At 38.0% G+C, this 25,025-nt stretch overlaps 2 protein-coding genes across 3 annotated transcripts; one reads left to right on the forward strand and one right to left on the reverse strand.

The window, feature by feature from the left end:
• The first annotated feature begins 357 nt into the window (after positions 1 to 357).
• Positions 358 to 22,471, forward strand: LOC100643338 (leucine-rich repeat extensin-like protein 5). Of its 2 annotated transcripts, XM_048411170.1 has the most exons (12): positions 358 to 564; positions 2,704 to 2,840; positions 10,431 to 10,578; positions 11,345 to 11,474; positions 11,555 to 11,672; positions 14,991 to 15,072; positions 17,299 to 17,347; positions 17,523 to 17,607; positions 17,694 to 17,787; positions 18,127 to 19,115; positions 19,745 to 19,951; positions 20,164 to 22,471. In XM_048411170.1, the coding sequence occupies exons 3-12, from the start codon at positions 10,464 to 10,466 to the stop codon at positions 20,296 to 20,298; spliced, it is 2,004 nt and encodes a 667-aa protein (XP_048267127.1). In that variant the 5' UTR covers positions 358 to 564; positions 2,704 to 2,840; positions 10,431 to 10,463; the 3' UTR covers positions 20,299 to 22,471. The 2 variants fall into 2 exon arrangements, with proteins under 2 accessions (XP_048267127.1, XP_003400016.2); XM_003399968.4 differs by lacking the exon at positions 2,704 to 2,840 and having other exon boundaries at positions 359 to 564.
• LOC100649589 (dynein light chain Tctex-type protein 2B) lies at positions 22,464 to 24,244 on the reverse strand. Its single transcript, XM_003399704.4, has 4 exons — positions 23,837 to 24,244; positions 23,132 to 23,265; positions 22,893 to 23,026; positions 22,464 to 22,654 (listed from the first exon to the last, which is right to left on the reverse strand). Exons 1-4 carry the CDS (start codon positions 24,034 to 24,036, stop codon positions 22,607 to 22,609), a joined length of 516 nt encoding a protein of 171 aa, XP_003399752.1. The 5' UTR covers positions 24,037 to 24,244; the 3' UTR covers positions 22,464 to 22,606.
• Between the last annotated feature and the right edge of the window lie 781 nt (positions 24,245 to 25,025).

Consider the following 25,025-nt stretch of genomic DNA (forward strand, 5'->3'; position numbering starts at 1 on the left):
TTACGGATGTTTATGTTTAGAATATAGAGCGAGATTAAGTTTTCACCCTACCATGTATCATACCGATTCGCATATTACGTTTCCATATCTCGCATATTTTATTTGCATATTTTGATATATTTGATATATAAAATACATAAATGCCGATAAATGTATTTAAAAGAATAGGAAAAGCATTCGTTTTACTTGATCGACGTAGAATCAGCGATCAGCGGAGGAAAAGTGGTGTGAGCGAATCGAAGAAAAATGTTTTACACCGTCGCGTATTCGCTACTTTGAAATTGACGCGGTCAGCGAATCGAGCATCTGACTTGGAGAAGCTTGATGCGCATGCGCGTACGCTAGTTCTGCGCCGCAATGCGCACTCGCGAGCAAAACGCAAAGTGGATCGAGTCAGTACTGGACAGCCTACCACCGTGTGGTGTCGCGTGTGTCGTCTCGAGAGAATTATCCGACGATCGATCCATTCGACGCGCGAAATTTCCCGACGAAACGAAAAACGAACAACCGAACGGTGAAACGATCACATTTTGTTACAAATATCGGATTACCCTTTCTCGCGAGGTAAGTTTTATAAGTATGTATTCGGATAGAGTTCAAATCCAGACACGTTTGAAAGCGCGTTGACACTCGCGTTTGACACTTTTCGCACTTTTGATACGTTTCGATACGAAGAAGGTCGAAGCGTAACTTATAGAATTACACTGCTATCCGTACGTAATTGCATATATATACGCATATATCGTATACGTATCAATTAGGTACGAAGATATCGATACTCTTTGTACTGGCAAAACGAGTGTCGCCTTACGGTAATAACGTTTGCATACAATAACGAACGCGTTGCGCTCGCTTCGCGCTGAATTATTCAATCTATCTCGATATTTCATACTTTGTCGGCGCGTTATCGGCCTATGCGTTATTAAATACGCCATCGGAGCTCGAAACGAATTTATCCTTGGGAAGTCGTAATTTTAGGGGGGGGTGGGGTGGGGGGGGGGAAGAAAGGAAAAAGGATCTTTCCCCGTTTTGTTAGGATATATAAAGGGCGTTTCTACGATCTTGGTAGAACTAGAGCGATTCGTTCAAGCATAGAAAGTTCGAAATAATCAAGCTTTACTTTTCTCAAACAAACACCGGTTACGACGTTAAACGACGGTTACGCGTCTACGTAGAAAACGTAGAACGTGTGTGCGTAGAAGATGAAAATACAACGACGATCCGCCTGTCCGACTAACACAAGCATCCCTGTATAATCACATCGGCACTGCACCGCCTTTCAACGTATATTTCTAATTCACGATTAACGGACTCGCGACCGATCGGCAAGAAGCATCTTAAACACGACGTCGAAGAGCACGGCGGCCAAGGAAACGTATACCATGAGTCACGGTTGCAAAATAGACGCGACGCATCTCTGACGCGCGAAATTCGCGGCATTCCCTTTTGCGTTTGGCCGCGTTTAAAGAGGACGAATGAAATTCAAACGAACGTTTTTGCCCACCTCGAAACATCTGCCCACGAGCCAAACGCGAAACGCGCTAACCATCGACGTGCACGCGAGACATAACGACGGTCACTGTTCGAGTTCGAGCCTCTCAAAGGCCCCGAGAGTTTCTCCACGCGACAACGTTAATCGCCGCGCACCAACCTCGGAATATCGGAATTATGTCGATGTAAATATTACAACGGGTGGTACGTCGAACATACGTACGCGTGCCGATACATTTATCGACAACGGATTTACTTCAGATGCCTTTAAAAGTCAAATGCGATAAAAATCAACGAACAAATCAGCGAACAAAGAGTTTCGAGCGTGGAAAATCCTTTCGCAAATATTTCATTCAACGATCGTCAACTGTATATACATATCCGTTCTTCTTCTCGGGCAAATACAAAATTCTGATCGTTTTAGGCTTAATAGAATCGAATGGCTATAGATAATAGAATAAATGGCTATCGGCTTTTCTTAATCGTAAATCGCAAGTATTTTCGTACTCTTTGGCTGGTTTGCAACGTTGACGCGTAATTTTTGAAATATTTACGAGCATAACGAACTGCTAAAACTATCGTAAGAAAGATCTTACCAAGTCGCGTACCAAAGTCCAAGATTCGAGAAAGGCAATAATTATCGAATCAGCGTGAGAGACGGAAAGATCTCGTTATCGTATTAACGAATAACATCGAGTAACTGAAATTACTTTATTTTAAAAAAACGTACGGTTTGATCGCGAAAGCGTGGAATCCTCCTTGCACGCCTAATATGCGGACGATATTCAGCGCAGCTACTTTACAGGCTGACTCCGAGATAACATTATCCAACGCTACAACTAGCTTATTCGTCGAAACGAGTTTCGGATATTTAACGAGTTTCTGTAATTATCGCTGTTATTGTTAAAACGACGTTAGTCGATACCGACCGCTTCATCGAGATACAAACGTAATTTTATTGCCAAAGTAATAATTCTGGCGAGCTAGAGATGCGAAGATCGCTTTCACTTTTGTAACCAGTATCCGGCTCGAACAGCGCTATCCATATTAACGCGTCAAAGCTAATCCGATCTTCGAACGGTCGCCATCGATAATAGGATTTTACGTAACAACGTTTCTCCGATTAGAAGCTGTGGCCGTTATTGTTCGTCTCGTAATTAAGGTTCGGTTCGCTAAGGTACGTGATATTTCACGGGAAATTGTTAATTACAGGCATGCTCGCGATCAGGCTACGTTCGCTACGCGTTCTTCGCGGCACACGTAACCCAGTAAGCAGATGATCGTTCTCGGTGGATGGGCGGAAGGTCAACTCCCACTTTGCGTCTTCGTGGATCTTTCATCCATGTAAGGTGTGTTTCAAGGACCGACCGACCGTTCGGCTCGCGCATACGCCTTCGTATTACGATCGTTGTGGTAAATTCGCGCCTAAACCTTGGAAAAATCGACGGCATATTATTATCTCGAGAGTCAAATCAATTATGTATTTGATCGCGCGACACGCGATCTTTGTCATTTCTCGACTTCTCGTTTTAAACAGAACCTGCCAACTTTCTCAAAGACCAAGTAATCTCGGCTTGTTCGGTAAACACGTTATTATCTCTCTCTATATTCCTCTTCTTTTTTTTCGATGGGTCATTCTCTCGTCTCTACTAGACCGAAAACTACGGGAAACTGCTCTCATTCGTAGATAAGGCGTAACACACGTTTCCGAAAACGTGGTTCGCGTTGCAGCTTTTGTAGCATTCAACGGTAAAAACTTGATCGAACGGAACAGTCGTCAGGAACGCTTGAACGCGGCGAATTTTAAAAAGATGGAAACGTTCTCGTCGCGTTCTTCGTACCGTCGTACGATCGATACCCACCGGACGAACCGTTTTACGTAAGTGAAACAATGGACAGACGCGAGCAAAACCGATAATTAACCTGTTCTTCTTTATGTCGACCGATGATATTAATTTTCCATCGATACGTTGCTATTTACATAACCGCTGAAAATCGCATTGTCACGGAACGCACGTTTCCACGCAGACATCTTTCGTTATTCCTCTACTTTGATACATTTCACGAGCTGATCCGTGATTTCCTGTAATTACTTTGTAAATAGTAGGCTAAAAACGTCTCGTTAAACGCCAATATAAACGTAAACATACGACGAGTAAATTCAAGAATCAAGAAATTAAAGAAGACCAACGGTTTCTTTCAAACTTTTTATCCTCGTCACGAGTATAACCAACTTTCCGTTACGAATCTCCATCGATCAGGTATAAAATGGTATCGATAGAATCGTGCTTTCTACATCTACTTTTTACCACAACCTTTATATTTACGATTGATCGTTGCAACACCACCTGTCCCGTTCTACTATTCACCGTCCGCGCATTCAATTGTTATTCTCGCGTTTAACGACTAACAATGCATTTTCCGTCAAATTGTCTCTTCCTCGACATCAAACAGCGGTATTTCCACGAAGAAATGTTTAATAGCGTGCAACGTAATTACAAGTTACGCGGAAATTATTTCACGCTCTCGTTATGTACCAACGTAAAACGCGATATAATAATGTAAAACGCGACATGGAATAAAATTTGTTTTCCAGCAGACGCGTAAAGAGTGGACGTACCGGTACTTGTAACGGCGATAATATATCAAATATAAATATGCGTAACCTCTGTGGTACGAACACGAATGCGACGCGAATGATACACGATGTTTCGATCAACCGGAAAAGTACGGTGGACAAGTAAAAACCGGCACGAACACGCATCGGTTTATAGTTTATAAAAGTAAACTTCCCGCCACCAGGCAAGCAGCGGGCCGAAAATAAACGTAGATTCGCCAATTTATTTTTCCTGTAGTCGCCGCGTTGCTTCCTGAGAAAAGTACGGTCGACGGATTTTCGATTCGATAGGTCGCAGACGGATGCGATTGCCTCGGATTCATCGATGGGAAAAAATGTTGTATCGAAGATATAATGCTTTGATTTAACGATACAGTTGTACGAGCGAAAATACAGAGGAAGACGCGTCTTCTTTTAAATTGCCCGACGTTATCTATATCGGTGTAACATTTACCGGAATTTTAATTGCCAGCGACGTGCGGCACCCCCCGCTCCCTCCCTCTCCGGAAGAAAAATTTACCCAACGATTATATCACGTAGCTCTTTAATCCTTCGCGTAACGCTCCGCCCGAATTTTCACGTTTCAGTGTTACTTTCGTTTCAGCGAGCAACGAGGCTTTTCAACGTTTTGAGAAAATCTTTATGCTTAAAATTGAAATATCCGAGTATAGATACACGTCGATAAGTATTTTTCTATTTTATCTTGAAACTTAAAAAATTGTACAATCTCATCGATAGAAAAATACGATTACGAATGGAAATCATTTTGGCTCGTACCAAGGTACGCAACAGCATTTGGATTTCTTCTATAAAAAAAAAAAAAAAAAAAAAAAAAGAGAGAGAAAAAAGAAAAAGAAACTGTAACAGAGTTGGGGATAAACTTTGATTTTCTGATAATCGAACGTCGTTGCGAAACGTAAGATATCAGCGCGACAAATATGTTGCAAGGATCGACTAAAGAATTCACACAGCGGTTTTCGTGGCTACACTTTTGTAAAAGTTGCTAGGTTATATTTACGGGTGAGAGTTAAACAAAGGACTGGCCGGATCAGATACAGAAGACAAGAGGAAAAATAGAATGAAACCCCGAGCGCCAGTTGGCTGGACTATAATCGCTCGCGTGATGTCAAACGTCGCTGTTAAATTTACGCTAGCCAAACTCTGCTTGCTGTCCGACTTTTTCCAACCGAAAAATTCACAAATCAAAAGGACATTATTTAAAAATATTCCTTTCTATTTCTAGATCATATGTAACCTCTCGTAAGATCGGCAATAAAATTAAACCTTTTTTACATCGATCGAACCAACAAAATCTAATTATAATATTTTTAAATACGTTTTACGCGTATTTTTGTTAATTTCGTCAAGATTTCGGTAATTCGGTCTTTGTTTTGCAAATTTTTGATTCGTCCCAACATTATTTTACATCTTGTTAGTTTTTACATCAGAACTTTTCCATTACGGTAAAATTATAAATATAATGTATAATAATAGGTACCGAGATTAGGAAAGCGAAATTACGCGAGAAATAGAAAACCGAAGAAAACGAAACATCAAATGGGAAGAGAGCGTTTGTTCGATCTTTTGCTGATTCTAAAAATATTCCTTCTATTATTATTATTCGAACGTTCCTATTCGTTTCTACAATTTCTCGAGCAAGAAACAGCGAAATATTTCATCGCTTTACGCGTCTTTCTTTACCGTTCGCGTAAAAGATACGCAACATTTTCTTTCGTCAATGGATCGATCGGTTACCTTTCGATCGTGTCTGTCCGCTATTACGTTAGCACCCGATCGTTTCATTGACGCGAGTAACCGCATTCTGGCGAAGGCCATCGAACAAGGCGTCGACAAGAACGCCGACAAGAACATCGAGCAAACTCGATGCGAGCGAATCATCAACGAAAATGTTGTCGCTTGCCTTCGGGACTGCGATCGATGCAGCCAAGTTAAAATTAGACCAGAAACATCGGATTATGCGAAGTTGGGTCTAGAAATTTCGAACGATAAACCTTTATGCAAACGGCGTACTTCGTACTTTGGATTTTTGTACAACAGTTGCAAAACAGCTTAGAAAAGTATTCCAACATTTCCCATAGAAAACTTTTACGTATATATACATATTGTATGTATAAACGTATACATATACGTATATAAAGATTTCCAAAATCAAGCTTTTAGACAAACAGCAATGAATACACAGTACATACAGCTATACACCGGCAATATACTACTCGCTCTATCGTGGATTTATCATTTATTTTCAAATCGTTGGCATTTATTCATTTTCGAGTCGTACGTTTTCGTACGTTTACACTATTTGGATCAGGCCATTTAACCGTTTTAGAAAAGTTAGTTGTACTAACTTTTTACACCGTGATATTCAATTTTTAATCCATTTGCCGTTATAATTTGTGCCTATTTTTATCGCAGAGATCGACAGGTACATAACGTATCGGCAACGTTAAGAATAAAAGTTAAGAAAAGTTGAACGTTGGCAAAGTTTGGTTTTTCTTCGCGATATCGAAACTACTCGAGACTAGTCGAGATACGTACCTGTATACGCTCTGTTTTAATGATCGAGTAGCGTATTTCTCGGCTCATCTTCAATTACGATCACCTATTTTTCTTGTTACTTCGTTCTGTACGATACGCGTTGTAAAAACGCCTTAATAACGGTACGATACGAAGAACGTTCTCAACAACGATTTAATCTGGTTTTGTACTTGGCATTTGTAAAGTCGAGTCTGTAACGGCGAAATCGTTAAAATCGTGCAGCCATCTGTATCTATATCGTACAACCAGCTGTATAACTACGCGTGTTTTATATTCGCTTAAATAAAGCGTGCTCTTATTTATCAAATTGTTTCGCGCGAAATACCACGTTTCTCAAAATGTCGCAAATACGAATATTTATTCGCTAATTACATAATTAATCGGGGATAGCTTGCTTCGCAAGTTACGACACTCGTATCCAAATTGGACATAGTTAATCGAGGAACGACGTATTTAGGTCATATCGCGAAAATGCTGCAGAATAAAAAGAATAAATTTTTCATTCGTGTAATTGGTCAAAATACGATATATCCAAATCCAAAAATCGTACGCCCCGATAGATTTAGCAATTAATCTTCATCGATCTACATTAACGTTGTATAATAACGCGCATGTAGTTATATAATTTTCTGTAGTTATATACGCGTGGATTTACCTTTGAACCGATTACTCGAATTACATCGAAACGAAAGACCGTTGTTTCAATTTTACAGAAATGTAGAAACTTAAAAACGAGAAGGAGAGAGAGAGAGTATATCATTAAGAATATTACTAGATAGAAATAAATACCACTTTGGTGAATCTTATCACGGCAAAATTAAAAATCCATCGCGATAAGCTAGATCGTTAGAAGCTAATAAGAACGAATGGTCTATGAGGCGATAATAAAAAAAATCTGCGAGTTTAATCACGGGCTAGCCTAAGCGAAAAACGTTTTATCCGTCAGACTGGTTAGAGGGATACAAATTCTAGAAACTGTCGAGGTTCGCGTTTCAAGGTTTCGGCGGGGATCGTACGAGCGTGTCTCTCCTCTACAAGCAATTCTTGGAACAACTCCTTGGCCCGTTTGCCTCATTCGCATTGATGTCTCCGCCGGAATAAAACGACCGACCGTTTGGCGCTTCCCGTGGAGATACTTTCGCCGCTCGCTATGGCGTCCCATAGAATCGTGGTTTAAATAGAACCGTTTCGTTTAAATCGAACAATTTAACAGAACGTTCGCGGTACTTTTTCGATCGGCAAGCTACAAAGTTATAAAGGAAAAATCGAAGCCAGAGTATAGTAAGAGTAAGAGTAAGAGTAAGAATAAGAGTAAAAGTCTAGCGACTGTCTAGGATTTTGCGTTACAAACGATATATTATTTTTATGACTCTGTAATCGAGTATCCGTCTTGTGTAATATTGCAAATTCTGACACATTCTGCTTTTGTAGAAGATATTTTTTTACAGAAACTGTTTATAACGGAAGACGTTGGGAAACGAAATATTCGCAGAACAGTGGCAAAAATATTACGCGCACGGCAAGCATTTACGTAGTTGATATCGGATGAATATTTTTACGCGTTATCGCGATTAAGATAGGATTACGAATCCGACGAAATCTTTCGACGATTATCGATAATAGAAATTCATTTTTCTAATCTATCCGTAAGGAGAACACCGCGTCTAGAAACTATGCACTAAAATTAGAAGCAGGTTTATCAACGGCATATATATTTATCATTTAATTGATTCATGCTTATGCGCAACGTCAAGCAGAAAAGATCGTCTTCCTGAAACTCAAACGATACTACGATATAGTAACGTACACCTTAGAAACGTAATATCAATAAGCAATAACTATTTACACGTGTTATTAAAATCTCAACTTTGCCTTTCATCGCGCCAACGATTCCCATAAATCGATCCACGGAACGATCGTATCGCCCTCGTCCAATCGAAACTAAGTATCACGGATCAACCCACGCTACGATCGTTATACCTCTTTTAATAGCGTGTTACAAAACTAGTTTTCGAAACTGCGTGCTCGACAGGCGTACACGTAAGTACGCGTACGACCGAGTCGAGCATCGGAACGGTATAAGAACGGTCGAAACAGAAATAAATCTTCGTTTGCAGGTTTGTATCGCGAACGCCGGCCATTACACGCGCCCACTTAATTCAAAATGCCACTGCTCTAAACCTAGCTCGCAGCTGGATTTAACGTTAAACCGGCTTCAGGTGTTCAGGTGAACCGCGAAAGTTTCAGCGCCTCCACCGATCCAGTTCCCCATCTATTCGAATCTGCCATATTTATAAACGTTCAGACTCTATAAATAGAAGTACCGTGGCGTTGGACGCGCGGAGGAGTACCAATAACAGGATTTCAGCGTCCGTTTCAGCGATCGCGACTATCGGACCTTACCTTTCCAAATTTACTTCTAATCACGACCCGTCACCAAGTATACACAGTTTTAGGTTGCTAATTGACAAGCTAATCGACGGTAGAAGCGACAGATCGAACAGATCCTATGGCTTGAATCACCTTTCTGCCAAACCGATATACCAATATACTTGTCGCATAATTAAACGCGTATTAAATTTGTCATAATCCGATTTCGAAGAGTCGCAGCTCCTGGTTCTCGCGAAACGTCATCGGCCAATTATCAACGGGTCGCATACAGCTTACGTAAGCTTGCGAGCTTCCGGGCTGAACGAGATTTTATCAGGGCTGCGCTTATTTTCGTATCGCGTCGCGTACCGTTCGATCGACGCAACGATCTTCGTTGGAAATAGTAATCTTACGGATGATCGCTGTTCCTAGAAAATACGTTTCCTCGAATGTACGAAGAAATACACTACCGTCGCATTCCGTGTCGATTAATTAAAGGTCAAAGAAAATAAATTAAATACTGTTCGTATAGCAAAGAGACGTTTAGATATCGAACAATACAAAAGCCGCGTTTGTCTATTCGTTTACGCCGTTATATATAACTAAACCGCATTTTACCGCGTGTTACGATCAGCGGTATTAGAAGCACGCCAAGAGCCAGCGAGAAGATCAATTTCTCTTATAATTACGAAAATGAAATATCATTCGATTGAAATCAACCAAGATATTCTTGTTCTTTTAATAATCGGCGATCGTGACACGCGAGAAGCCGTTTCAAATCAAAGTCGTACGATTATAATAATCAGATTTCCTCGGAATATTTTGCCTTTTTAGCGAGATACCGAGCAAGTCACTGTACGGTTTTAAATGTAACGTGTAACGTTTCACCTTGTAATTCAAAATGGCATCCGATTCATCCGGTATATTCAACTTTTCGTACTGACTTTAGCGTTACTATCGTAATTATAGTATAACTATATTATTAGACAGGAACCTATTGTAATTTTACCATACGAAAGATCAAAGTTCTACCGGATTTCAAATAATTTCATCTGCGAAAAACAATTTGATAGGTTTGTAAAATTAAAGAAAAACGAATAAAGATAATAAAATAAACGATAAAATCGTCATCGCTCCAATTACAACGCCAACAGTGTAGCGCCAGTGGTAAAGAAATATTCGGGAATTTCGCAACCACTTAACTTCATACATCAGAGCGACAACCAGCGCGCGATTTACGATCTCCTTCGATATAATTTTCTCTTTAACTTGTAATATTTTTAACATCGCCGTAGTTCTCGCTTCCTCCTTTCGTTCTTCTTCTCCTTTTCCTCTTTTCTTCTTTTCTCTTTCTTCTTTCTTCCTTTTTTTCATTTTTGTTTACATCGTTGTTCAGATCTCGTGAGGCAGGGAACTTGAGAAGGACGCAATGTCAGCCGCAGTGAGGGAGAGAACAACAACGCACACCAGCAGAAAGATAGTGAGTCATGCTAGTCCTATATCGGGCCAGACGACCACGGCCAACAGCCTCGAAAACAACTTAGGTAAACCTTTAATCGTAATCCTATCCTCGAATCGTTCTTTCTCGACCTGCTCTTTACGCATCTCTCTTACGATTTAGCGAATTTCAATAATTTTATATCGCACAGCTGCAACACTTTTTGAATCGCAAAAAAGGATTCTTTCTATTACCGTAAGAAAAATTGATTACACTTTTTCTTTCATTTTTAAATTAATTAATAACTTTTAGAAAACAAATTTATTATTATTAATTATTAGCGACCTTATACCTGCTTATTAATTGACGATACGACGAGATACTTTTAATCTAAAAAATATCATCTCCCGAAATTATATCATTTTCTATTTAAACGATAATCTATGTTTCTCAATCTCTATGTCTCTCGCATATTCTATTATTATTCTCACCTTAAATAATAAACTGTACATCTTAACGTCACAATTTTTAAGCGATTCTACAACTTGCACACCACTACTGGAATGATATCAACGGCAAGAATAGCTTTGCTCGTTCAGAACGATAAACATCAATTCGCGTCGAAAAGCTCCATTCATCCAACCATGAATAAAATTTGTCACGATCGAATATATCGGAATCACGTGACATGCTATAATACTTTCACTTACGATAAGATATACGCCATTCGCACAAAAATTCTACGTTACTTCGTATATTTTACTTCGTAAAATCAGATTAACCGTAATTATTCGACCGTGTATTCGTTTACAACGATAAACGTTCGTTATTGCAAATAGAAAAACGGCGGAATACACATTTCATGGTTTCAGACGCTCTTCTCGAGGACTTGCAAACGAGTGTCTCGAGAAGTGCCACCCCGAGCCGAGGCGGCAGGCCACTTTCGCCTCAAGTAGAGTATCGCGTAGCTGCAAATCCCACCAAGGTGCTTTCCGAAGGCAGGTAAGCAAACCAAAGAAATGTTCAAATCTACGGAATATAGCTTGCCTTTCCTCGATTGAAAAAGTTCGACTTATCCTTAGAGCCATCTCACCCGCTAGAACCATGACCACCACCACTGAAAAATATGTAAGCACTGGGCCGAGCGGTGCTCCGAGTGGTATACCTGATTTGAACTTCATCGATTCAGAATTGCAAAATGTAAGTTACATATATATATATATAAATATATTCGTATATTCGTATATTCATATATTCATATATACTTATTCGTCTCAGCTTTAGTAATTTTTGTATGCATACATTTGTATCGAAAATAAAAATATTTCTATCTTAACAAACATTTCTTTTCATTAACTTGGATATTTTGATAATCCGTGAACCGTATCTCTGCTTGTTGCTCCATTAGCTAATAATGCGCGATAGTAACGGCAAATTACCAGATAAAAGCCGTAATCCTTCAAAGTAACACGTTCTTCGGATAATCCAATTACCTTTATACGATTACCTTCAAGAAGAATACAAACATTTGAATAAACTTTCGCTCGTTAACGAATTTCTCTACCAAAAAGGGAAAAAGAACTTACGAATAAAAAACAAACGATAAAAGCGATGTCGCAACGTGTAGTTTCAATCGCAACGCTTACGCAACACTTTGAACGTTCGAATTTTTGCTAAATCCACATTTATTATGCAATTATCGACATATATAGACGTTACGAAATTGCCAAGACGCTTCGCGTTGCATAATGTTGCTATGAATGAAAAGGAGGAGATTACTTGACGTGAAATTATATGTAATATATTTATAATATATAATATATCCCGATATGCAGGCGATTTAATCGCATATAGCCAAAGTTTAAATCAACCCACATCGTTTCGTTTGCTTTTACTCGAGGGGTTTCGTAAACGTGTGTTTCACATGACACAGACGGACAACCACTTTGAACATTTCTAGACGAATGTGAAACTATCGTGGTTTTAGTTTCTGTATTTTTTCATATTCTTTTGTTAAAACTTTCCGATTCCAATTACACGTATGTATATCAAAGAGATCGTATCGCTCGAAATTTGCCTCGGGATACGTCGCTCGCATGGATCTATCTCTACGTACAGCACTTGGTACAGACGCTTATAACGTATTAAAATGATCGTAGCAAATAGCGAGAACCGTAATCTCAATCTCTCGTTACGATCACTACAAAATTTGACTTGACATTCGACTACGATAAATCGGCCAGGTATATACGATTTTACTTTGAGTACACTCTGAAACTACGTACAATTAGATCACCTTATATTTCAAACGTAATATCAAACGAACGAATCATTGTACAAACTATTTTTCATGCTGATTCGTGTAATTATTTCTTTTAAATAACAATTTCTTCTTCGATATTACCACTTAATTGCGCGTTATTTCCGTTTACACGATTATTAATTACGCTCGATCCATCAACATGAATAATGTAGCGAAGAACGTTTACAAGCTATCGCAAATAATCGATCGATTTTCTGATGTTTGCCGAGTCGAGTCGGCAGTTGTTTTCTTCGTCCTCCAAGTATTCGGGTCAAGGTCCCGAAAATTCCTCGACGCGTAAATATATACGGCTACCCTTCGTTTCAGAATCCGATTTTCAATTCGGCAATGTAATTTTTCGAGCCCGTCCCGAAACTCGGTTACCCGTACACCCCTTTAACGACAATCGTTTCTTCTTTCTCTCTATAAAAATATACAAAGATCGACGATAAGTCGATCGAACAAAGCCAAATATTCCCTCAATTGCTGATGGTGTTTGTTCAGTTTGTACGATAAATTTCAGCGATTTTATCATCTTTTAAATGACATTTACGACATCGTTCTTTTAAATGTTTCTAAATGTGCCAATTTAAATTCGAATCTCCTTACTAAATATCTCATATTTTTGATCAATTATTCTTTTAATATTATCATTTTCGACGATATTTTTGCGACGATTTTAATTTTTATTTCGATACGATGTATGACTTTCTTTGAAGTTTATACGAAACAACTTTGTTATATAGGTAACACGAGGACTTTAAATAATTCGTAAATTATTATTTACTGTACGAAAAAATGCTCGAAACGAAAGTTTCATGGTTTCCAGAGGGACTTACGTACACTACCGATCGGATCGATTAGTCGTTACTTTGTTTTTCTTTTCCTTTTCTCTCTCTCTCTCTCTCTCTCTCTCTCTCTCTTTTGAATTATCAGGATATGACAGCCGACTTTGGTTTCCCGAAGATCTGAATAAACGTGAAAAGCCTTGCCCTCGATTGAAACTAAGGAGATATCGAGACGCAAAGAATTCGAAAAACGAAACATAACTAATGAAAAGACGGGCGAAATGTTATGCTATAAAGAACGTTGCATCGCGAGATGCCTGGTCCATACGTACGAAAGGAGTTGAAGAAAAGATCTTGCTCCTAAAATCTAGAAAACCGATCGATCATCGATGCAATTACGCCGGCAAGAACGAACTTGTAAATTCCACTCAGCTCGCAATAGCCGAGCTATATGAGCACGCACGATAGCATCCGTGACCAAGAAATAAGACGGTTCGTTTCTTACGGAATGCGGTATCATAAATCTGACATCTTACGAGATACATCGTACGTTAAAAGAGCATGAAAAAATGGAAAATTACTGTTACGCATACACGGCACTCTAGAGTAGTTGCGGTATTTCCTGGCTGGTCGGTTCGTAATCTAACGTACAATGAAAATGTAGATTGGTTACACGTGCAATTTATCTCGCGCGCATCTTACACGTTTGCCGGACGAACTTTCAGCCGTCGGGTCCTTAAGGTACGTACAAACACCTCCTATTCTCATTCGCATAGGAAATAACAGCTTGAACCGTGAGACGCGTGATCTATGACAATTTATCGGCGTAGAATTTACACGTTCTAACTTACTCGTAATTGGACATTGACATATACATATACGGGTGGATAGAACACCCACGCTAATAAGAAATTTTGCATTGACAAGCGGTATACGAAACATAGAAATATACGTTATTATTAAGCGTTTGCCAATGTTCTTAATTAAACGAATCGACGAAATGTGGATTTTTATTGAAATATAAATACAACGATATACGATAGATATACATATTTACTTTCGACGTATCGCTAATACGAGCCGGTACTTAAAGGGCTTGTAACAGTCATCGAGAGGAGCGAGAAATGTCCATCGACACGGCATTATCCTAAAGACAATCGTTTCAATTTACGTTTCAATTTAATGCGTAATCGTGATCGTTTCATAGACGGGCCTGTTTTTCTTTTATCTCCCTGTAGATTATGCATATATTCGTCCGTTACACATCGTTACGGTAGTTGAAATCTTTTATCTTAAATAACCTAAATTTTAATTTATCTACTTATTCTTTTATTTACTCGGCCAAATCATGTTTTCCCAATCGATAACGAGAAAAAGTATTCAACGTATGCGAACGATAGTTAAAGTAAGACCATGATTCTGTTTTAGGTACAGCCTGGCCAAAGCAAAACGATCGCTTATAAACAGGTGTCGTATCAATATAACAAAAGTCTGGATGGAAAACCAATTGGTAAGTTTACGCTAAAACGTATGCGATTACCATGCCTACCGTACTTTTTAATAGTTATCTTCGGACTCTGTTCGACGAATTTTTTATATAAATAAATTAGGCAAAAGCATTTTAAAATTAGCGACCCGAAGTGTATTATTTGTGGAAACACGCGTAAATCTACTAAAAGTTGAACGGAAAATCATATTCTTACATTATTATGTGTTTCATTGCGTTGAGATAGAAATTAATCGTTTAATTTCCTAACAAGATTTTAACGATTTTAACGATTTGAACGATTTTTTAACGAACGAAAAGGGAAAAAGTGGCGATATAGGAGAGAGAATGGTAAGAGGAAATGAGATTTTGGTAAAAAGCACGACGTCTGTGACGGAACGTCCGATATACCGCTACGAACCCTCGGGCGTGTTGGCGAGGAATCGCGCGCAAGCGCTGCCGCGTTTTAAACGATCGCATAGAAGGAAGGGGAGAGCTGGTCACTCGTGTCGCTCCTTTTAAGGAGCGGAACGGCCTTGCAGGTATACGGTTAATTAACAATGAGAACGACAAAACGAGAGAAGTTGGTTCCTTGCCGCGAGATACTCGCCTAGTACCTCCTTTCCGCTGATCCCACTCCTATCGTCTCTATCTGTTGTTAAATACCGCAACTCCAAATTAAACGCCTTTGTAAACAGGATTAAACGATTAATCGTCTTGAACGATTTGCCAAATACGATTTGAAATAAGGAAACGAATATACGCGGTATAATAAAGTGAATGCAAGATTATATAATTTGTATCGTTTTGTATTGGTCGTGTGTATTGTCCGGATCGAATAAAAAACGAAGGGAAAGAAAAGATGGAATAGATATCCGGCGGCAGCCCATAAGCTATTTGTTCGTCCGTTTATATTCGCATCGAGTAAAAACTTGCCGAACGGATATCGATACCGAACAGCTCAGCGTCCAGGAAAGAAAGTAGGATATCTTTCGTCTCGATCCGTTTGCGAAAAGTTTCGAGATATCCTTCGTCGAGATATTCCTATACCGTAAGTAGAGTATGTAAAATTTATATTGCTTTACTTATTTTATCGTTGATAAGAGGTAGGCCGTTTTCGTACATTCGCACGTTTTAAGCGAGTATACCAGCAAGGACGAACGCGTAACAAAAACGAAACATACGAGGTTAGAAATCGTCGACATAAAGTACAGACGATTGGATAATTTTAAGGACGACGAATATCTTGCATGAAACGTTGTATTTTTACATTTATGCGTTATGCAAAAGAGAACACAGCGTTGCAGATTTGCTGAAATTCCGAGGTTCCGGTAAGCCGTACTCGTAGACAACACGACAACGCCGCTATTTATACGGAGAAGATTTCCGCGCTACCTGTCTCTCTATATGGAAGTGACGTTGCGATCAGAGCTTGCGTTCCTTGCGGTAACGCACGATACACGAGCGTAACCATATTAGGGTTGCGTATAACAGAATATTGACCCGATTTCTCCCTTGTTCTCCCTTGTTCTCCGCTGCACTTCACACAGGCAGAAAATATGAAAACTGTGATTCGAGTGGACAAATCGGCGTCACTGAGAAGCCATTCGATAACAAGGACGTACGACATTGTCGTTAAGTCAGCATGGAAAGTTCAACGAAAGTGTTCGAGTAATCTCGAATACTCGTCCGAATAATCGAAAGAGTAATAATTTAAGAGTAATAATAAAGAAATTAAAAGGAACTTTGATACTTTAGAATTGAACAATTTTCCAACCTACCGACATAATCGCTCCTTTTCCTTTTCCTTTTTCGGATAAAGCTCTATTAAAAATTGTTACAAATGGGCTTTTACATTAGAAAATCATGATTTTTAAATCAAAGAACGAAAGAGCCGAAAGATCGAGTCGCGAGTTATACTACGTTTAAAACGCATAAATCTAGAAACGAACTCGTTCTCGCTCGAAATCCGGATTTAGATATATCGAGCAACTAAACGGGACAAGTTTCGATAAAGTGATTTTAGAATTGACAAATAAAACGAACGTAAAATTTAGAAGAGCGTATTAATATTTTATTTCCCGTTGTACATGTATCATATATTAAGTATATTGAGTATATCGTACATGTATATAGTAATATAATATTATTATCTATTTTGACATAAAAAGGAACAAGGTTATAGATATTACTATTACGTAAAATGATGTAATATCGAGAAATCTGTTAAATTTCTTTTTCATATTACAGATTCGTGGGTAGCGGACAACGCATTAACCAACGCCAATTCGGCTTTGATGTACGTATTATCTTGTTTCAAAGCGAGAGCAAAATAGCAAAATTATTTATATAATACCGTTTCACTACTACCGATACTATTACTAATATAGTATAATAATAATTGCTGTAACAAAGCCATTGAACTTTACTTTCTAAATTATAATAGACTGTATGATATAAGATATATTTTACAGCGATGATATCCGAGAAAGGAGTTACGAAGAAAGCACAATCCCCCGTGGCTTAGAACCGGTCAGCAAATCAGTCAACAGAGAACTAGTAAGTAGAGTTTGTCTCTTACGATGTTTGAAACATAATAATGTAAATATAAATATAAAAAATATAAAAGGCTATTCATATCGCAGGTGTATAACGATAGTTGTGTATCTCGTTCGAAGCAAACTTCGCCTTTACCAGCAGGTACTCAGAGGGATGTGAAATATATTCATGAATCTTCCAGTAAGTATGATATATCTAAACGAGTTTATCGTCACACGAGATATCAGTACACAAGTACAAGTTTATCGAAAGTTACAATACTTTTCTTTATGATATAATCGCTTCTTTATAATCACGTACGCTTTATACCTCGACTTGGAATTATCGTTCTACACCGGTCGAACGTCGTGAAAACCACTCGCACGATGATGGCAACCAGTGATGCCAGAACGAATTACATTCACGTATACGTGATTTTCGACACTTTTACCGCTACTACCATCGAAAAACGCGGCATTGTCTGTCTGTTACCGGCGATACTCGATTTTTACTCAAAATTAAATTAGGATAAATTCGTAGGCTACCAAACAGAACCAGCGGTAACGACGACGGTGCACGCGAGTGCCGCGCACTCCAACCAAGAATATGGAAACGTCGAGTACGTACCGGTGCCATCGCCAACAGCAGCGATACCGATCAATCTGGCACCGGGTCCCAACACCAAAGTAACCACAACCATTAAAACGTACACTTACGAGCTACCAGGACCGCCTGAAACCTATTTACCAGGTGGCAACGCGCCAGGCACTGTTGTGCTGCCAGGTGATCAAACTATCACGTACACGATACCGAAAGGAACTAGCTCCACGGACAAAACCATCGCTTATCAAACCGTGACCGAGAACGTTCCATCTAGAACACCGGCCAGATACAGCAGTCCCCCGCCTCCTGTAACAGACGTGACAAAGAAATCTACCACGATTCATCAAGAGTCAAAGTTCTATCACGAAGAACACCATGATAGTCCGGCCAACGTGCAACCAACCACCACGGTCTATCATCCTGGTTCACCGCTCTTGCCAAATAAAACGACGATCACGCGAAATGAAAAATACTATCAGGTGGATGGAGGTTATCCAAACGGGCATACGGCTGGCGATCGACCACCGGATCATCCGGCAACCACGGTGATCTATCAGAACCAACCACCGACTATAAACGAGACTCGCGCAACGATAAATCGGATCGAGGAACATTATCCTAGTCGACCACCGTCCGGTGGACGACATCCGACGCCCGACAAACAACCGGCAACACCGGTTAATTATTATACGTCACCGGCACAGTCCACCTCCCCGCCGCAGTCTTCCACAACGATATACAAATTTTCAAACACCACCACGTCGATACCTCCAAACAAGAATCCCGAGGACCACGAAGTTTTGTTACCTAAACCGTTCCCGACCGAGGCTGTTCAGCTTTATCCGTCGACCAAGCCGGCTAACAACAACGTGCAAACTCCGCCAAAGAAGTTGGAGGATCTCATGGCATCGTTTTCTGACACAGAGGTAAGCAGCAGCAGCAAATATTCCTCTACTTTGATTTCTTCGAGTATTTCTCGCAAGTGCGTCTAGTCGGGCTGGTGGATAGGGAAGCTCGTACGGTCGCTTTGCCTGTCTCTGTCTCTTATCCGTGCAAATTATTCTATATTTTCACTTTACCTATGCAAAGGTTTACTTTACTTTACTTATATACTCCAGTTAATTCCAGTTAATCATTTTATCGATAGATCGATATTACTCGAAACGGTGCTACTACCAAAACGGTGCTATACTTGTATCATACATACAAATATTTATATTTATTTCACCCAATTATTACTATAAATTTGTCAAACTTTTCAATCTACGTTCGTACATACGTAACGTCCAACGGCATAATCGTTGTGATATTCAGTGGCTAAAACGAATCACTGATTAAACTCTATTGCGTATACATACGAAAGCACGATGCGTTTTCACGTAAACATCGATACTCTGCAAATTACGTTTAATATTTTATTAAATTCGATGAATCGTTCGTTTTTCACGCGATGTCATTCGTAAGATACAAATTACGAGTCAATTAGAAAAAGTTACTCGATCGCGTACTATTTATAATACCAAATGGTAGTAAACAATCTCTACTTTCTCTCCAGCGCGAGGTTCTAGAAGACATTGAAAAAAGGGAAAAGGAACGACAGAAGGAGTCGCCAACGGTGAAAAAGGAGGTTGACTTTGCACCCCATACACCGCCCAAAGTAAAAAGTAAAAATGTTGCTGGTCCTCCGGTTTATTATCCTCCCGGAGCGGCAGAATTCACCAAAAAAGAAGAGGCTAGTGCAGCCATGTCACAGTCTGGCGGTGTAAGTACACTATGCGCTTTACGAAAAGTATTCCAATCTTTTCCAAAATTGTTTTCAAAAATTAATATTTCTTACTCATCCGTTTGAAAATATTTCCCAGCTATAAATTAATCGCGAAACAACAAGCGTAAAGAATCGTCCCTTAGAGAATCCTTGCAATCGTGTATGTGTTACGTATAATATAAGATTATCAGCACTTTTTTTTATTATAGGGAGGATGGCAAAAGGCTAAGGCGAAATACGAATACGAAGCGTCTGCTAAAAGTAAATCGAAATCGAGTAGCGGCAAAGCTGTTGTTCCTGTTTGTTTGCCACTTTGTTGCGCCTTGCCATGTGTAATTATGTAAATTATATCGATATTAATATTAATATCAATATCAGTATCGGCATCGATATCAATATCAATATCAATATCAATATCAATATCAATATCAATATTAATACGTATTAATCTTGATTAAGCGACTTATTAGTCATGTTTTAAACGATCGCGCGTCAGAATCGATCAGTGTTCCGCCACTTGCGCCACTTGCACCATTTGCGTAGAATAAAATTTAGAGAACAAATTTAACGTAAGAAACAGTAAACGATTTTAAAAAGCTACAAAATGAAGCTACGAAATGATTACGAAATAAAATGCAAGCAAATATTTTTCTGCTTCTTTGTTTGTCATATATACGACGTGTATATATATATATATATATATATATATATATATATAACGATAAATAAATATACGATTAAAACTTGATATAATTTGAATTCAAAGTAGCAATCGTAATTACGACGGATCAAATATCGTCGTACCGTGATTGTAAGCTTTCTTAGTTACGCATAATCATACCGACGAATTATCTACCGAGATTTTAAATCTCGCTACATATTCTTCCCTTAATCTCCGCTTCTACTTTCTCTGTGTAATAATTTTTTCCGATCAAACGTTAAAGCTACGACATCTCATTCAAATTTCTTCCTTTTCGTTCTTTTTCATTTCTACGATACCTAACGTTTAAATTGCTTTAATACGCATTATTACTTCGATTTTATAGAGAACGGTGAATTCTCATCCTGCTGTATACAGAATTAGTCACAAACGCATGTTCGTACTTCAGCGATTGATCTACGCATTAAAATATAATATATAAAAAATATAAAAATATAAAAAACGTCTTACGTACCTCAGTTTCGGCGTCGATGAATGATCAAAGATAATATTCAAAGCGCGTATCCCGACTCTCGATACTGCCTCGTCGACACACGCTCTACTCCACCACTTGACAGACCGTTCTTCAGACCGTTTCTTCTCGCGGATTCTATGCATCGTTCACTCGCGTTCCATATACGATAGACTTTAGATGGTCCCGCAAGAATACATAATTTAGATCGTCATGGACGATAAGGATGTTCTCACTGTTCAAAGTTTCCTTTAATCGTCCACAACCCGAAAACGAAGGTACGTACGGCACACACGTGTTTATAGGACGTTCTTTACTTATTCTAGTACGTAGAACCACCCTTTGAAGTACGAACATGCATTTATAATTCACCCTGTGTATTACACTGGGTTCTCTTTAGCGTAACATCATCCGCTGTATTCGTCAGAATAAAAACCTTATGTGTTTTTCTTTTTTCTTCTTCTTCTTCTTCTTCTTTTTTTTTCTTTTCTTCGTTCCTTATTACAAAAATACTCTTTTATACTCTCCTTACAAATTTTACGTTTCGTCATATGCGGTACATTATATTTATGTATAGAAATATATCATTATATAAACTACGTATTTTGCACTTTTATTAAAAATTTTATAAAATTCGAAATAGTTTCTTTTAATAATTCTTTTCTCAGGAATCGAAGATACTCGATCGAACATTAAGATAGAAAGACGTTTTGCAGATATATTCGTTAGTATATATCCTTTTATATCGTTGTATTATTAAAGCAATATTTTACGATTGTCTTTTCACTTTTATTACTATCTATTACGATGAACAGTTACATATTTATGCGCTTACAGAATATTGTCTGTATATGGATTTAACAATATGGATGAAAATATGGATGAAAATATGGATGAAAATATGGATGAAAATATGAATGAAAATATGAATGAAAATATGGATGAAAATATGAATTTAAATGTAACAAATTTCAAAAGGAATTTAGATAAAGTTGTTAAGACAAATAAGATATAAGACGATACATTTTTTTTCGTAGTTTAATATAATCTTAAAGTAAATAAATATAAGTGAAAGTCGTAACTATATCGTTCTTTTATCGTGTTTAAAAAATTCTTGTAATAGAATAATACCGTGAATTATGGTGCTATAATAATTTTAGTAAACAAATACATGTAAATGTTATGCGCTCTCGTTAAATTTTGAGTTTGTGTATTGTTAGAATACATGGTTACAGATATGTTTAATATGTTACGAATATGTAAAAATTGTGCCATGAGACGATATATAGATGTAAAATGTGTGTTAATAGTAGCTTCTATTTCAATAAAATGTCTACTCCAGCTATGAGATCATCTTTTATTCTTCTTCATCTTTCATTCGATGTTGTTCGTATCATCGTAGGATACCATAATTGATAAACTTCAAATGCTTGGTGTATCGTAATCAAAGATACGTATAATAAAGATGCATATGCATTTTCTAATAAAAATACACGGCGTACACAGTGGCCACACAGAATATCGTATCCTGGAAAAATGTTATTATCTTTGTTGGTGCATTTATCTCTTTGCTATTAAGTTTCTTTCGCTAATAATCGCTTTTTATAATAATCGCAACAATTATGATGTATTATGTATGTAGTCGAACGATATCCAATATTGTAACTCAATTTTCTAAACTGTTTAGTATCTTGCTTGTTCTCGATCAAATACAGTACCGATATTAAACTAAATTAAGATATTAAAATTAACTGCGCGACTCTTACATTTAAGAAACTATCATACGCGTACGTATCTGCTTCTGCATCCCAAATACATCTTGTACCCATTTTCACCCCAGCACCATGCTGCTCACCCAAAACCACATTTACGATATATTTGTAACGTTTGAACTTTAGCTCTAGAAATAAGTACGTAACAAATTATTTGAAATTTTTAATTATCTGATTAAACTTGCCGTATTATTTACTCGACGCCTAATTTATTTTAGAAAAGAGAAATTCACCTTTAACTTTCTCTCTAATTAAATCCGCTATATCTTTAGTCCATTGGGCTGCTTCCTGAGCATCGTAAGTTTTCGCAGAAAGCTGATCAAACAGCACATTATGTATAACTTCTTTAGCGTTTAACGGTTTAAACCTGTATCCAAATCATTTGTTCACCTTTTATATTATAGTTATAGCCGAAAGCGAAACGCTTCATTAAACTATCGTTCGTTATATATATGTAGAGCTTAGCGAACTATTCGACCTACTATATTACTCGTTTTAACCATTCCTAATAACCATTTCATACGTTATTTACATACGTTATTTACAACGAGAGTGGTAGTAGACTGCTCTGTATATAGTTTCTATATATGCAAATTACATACTTGAGATTATGTTAGAAGTATATACTTAAAGTATAAAATCATATCTTCAAAATGAAAAAATTTGATCCTTGATTGTAACAACAACAACAACAACAACAACAACAACAACAACAACGACGACGACGACGACGACGACGACGACGACGACGACGACGACGACGACGACGACAACGACAACGACAACGACAACGACGACAACAACGTATTAGAAATAATCGAACAAGATAAAGCTTGACAAACAAACGTCATGTCGTTAAAAAAAAAATTCAATTAAAAAATCTCAAACCAAAGGAATAGAGTTCAACCGTAGAAAATTACGATACGATTAATAGATACTTCTCGTGTAACTGCGGACGTATTTGATAAACTCGTTGTTCTAACGTAACAGTTTCCGCGTCATCGAGCACCTCCACATTTAGCCTCGATTTTTCGTCTTTCCGAATAATCTTTCCTTCCTCTGGAACATCTTCTTGGTATTCTTCTGCCTCTATCTCTTCCGATGCGACAGTAGCTTTGCTTTCGATATTGTCCGCCATCTATTTCAATTACGCTGCAATCTAATTACAAAGAACGTTAAATAATTCTCACACTGCACTTAGGTTATGAAACCAGTCGCCTCGAATCACAGTCGTATCAAAGAGGTAATGAGAGTGCTCACTCTCACGAACCTGGGTTGTTCTCGGACTAGTGCTGCACCATGCGGTCAAATGCCGAGTTTAAATTGACGTTGGCGTATACACGAACCTATGAAATTAGAGATCTGCCCTGTTTGGTCGTACACTAGCATAGCCAAGAATCTATTTAATTGTTCGATTCTACGGAAAACTTCCTATCTACCTTTCTATCTGAGACAGGCAAGTATAATAATGAGAAAATCGCGCAATAATGGAACTAGTTGTATGTTGTCTAAGAAAGAGAAATTAATCGTTTACTATATTTTTGAACGACGACGCACGGCATGTATAAACCAGGGTTAAAAATAGTACAAAATGTCGGAATATAATAATTTATGAAAAAAAAAGAAAAGAAAAAAAAGAAGAAAACAAAGAAATTTCGTGTCTCGAGATGCCTTGCACCTGCAAATTCAGATTAATTTTATCAAAATTTCAAGTCCCTTATAGGCCCTGCCTACGTTTGTTTAAGCCCTATACCTATCAGAAATCTAAACGTTTCTTTCTATACGACCTATGCAAAAGCCTAAACCTGTTTAAGAACCCTATCTATACGAAAATCTAAAATTTAGAATGAAAAGATATATTACAAGGGGAAAAGGATATTATAACTCTAATAATGAACGATCACTGTTTATACTTTAAAATAACGAAATAAAATCTTAACGGTAGAACGATATATTTCGAATAAATTAATACTCTACAAAATAAAATCCAACTTCATTATCACTACTTTGCATTCTTTTCCATTTGTTAGGAAATTATTTATATCATAGTACCACCAATAGTAATTCAAACATATTAATATATCTGCTCCCATTTTTCTTGAAATGCGATATACATGTAATTACGCG

Source organism: Bombus terrestris, chromosome 12 (genome assembly GCF_910591885.1).
Source record: "Bombus terrestris chromosome 12, iyBomTerr1.2, whole genome shotgun sequence".
Classification (NCBI taxonomy): Eukaryota; Metazoa; Arthropoda; class Insecta; order Hymenoptera; family Apidae; genus Bombus; species Bombus terrestris.

What these genes read in the sequence shown, in the direction of transcription:
- LOC100643338 (XM_048411170.1), top strand. Translation starts at nt 10,464, where the DNA reads ATGTCAGCCGCAGTGAGGGAGAGAACAACAACGCACACCAGCAGAAAG. An exon ending in TCGATTCAGAATTGCAAAAT is followed by an intron (nt 11,673 to 14,990) that starts GTAAGTTACATA and finishes ATTCTGTTTTAG; the next exon opens with GTACAGCCTGGCCAAAGCAA. An exon ending in CCATGTCACAGTCTGGCGGT is followed by an intron (nt 19,952 to 20,163) that starts GTAAGTACACTA and finishes TTTTTATTATAG; the next exon opens with GGAGGATGGCAAAAGGCTAA.
- LOC100649589 (XM_003399704.4), bottom strand. Translation starts at nt 24,036, where the DNA reads ATGGCGGACAATATCGAAAGCAAAGCTACTGTCGCATCGGAAGAGATA. An exon ending in CGTCCGCAGTTACACGAGAA is followed by an intron (nt 23,266 to 23,836) that starts GTATCTATTAAT and finishes ATTTGGATACAG; the next exon opens with GTTTAAACCGTTAAACGCTA. An exon ending in AATTAGAGAGAAAGTTAAAG is followed by an intron (nt 23,027 to 23,131) that starts GTGAATTTCTCT and finishes ACTTATTTCTAG; the next exon opens with AGCTAAAGTTCAAACGTTAC.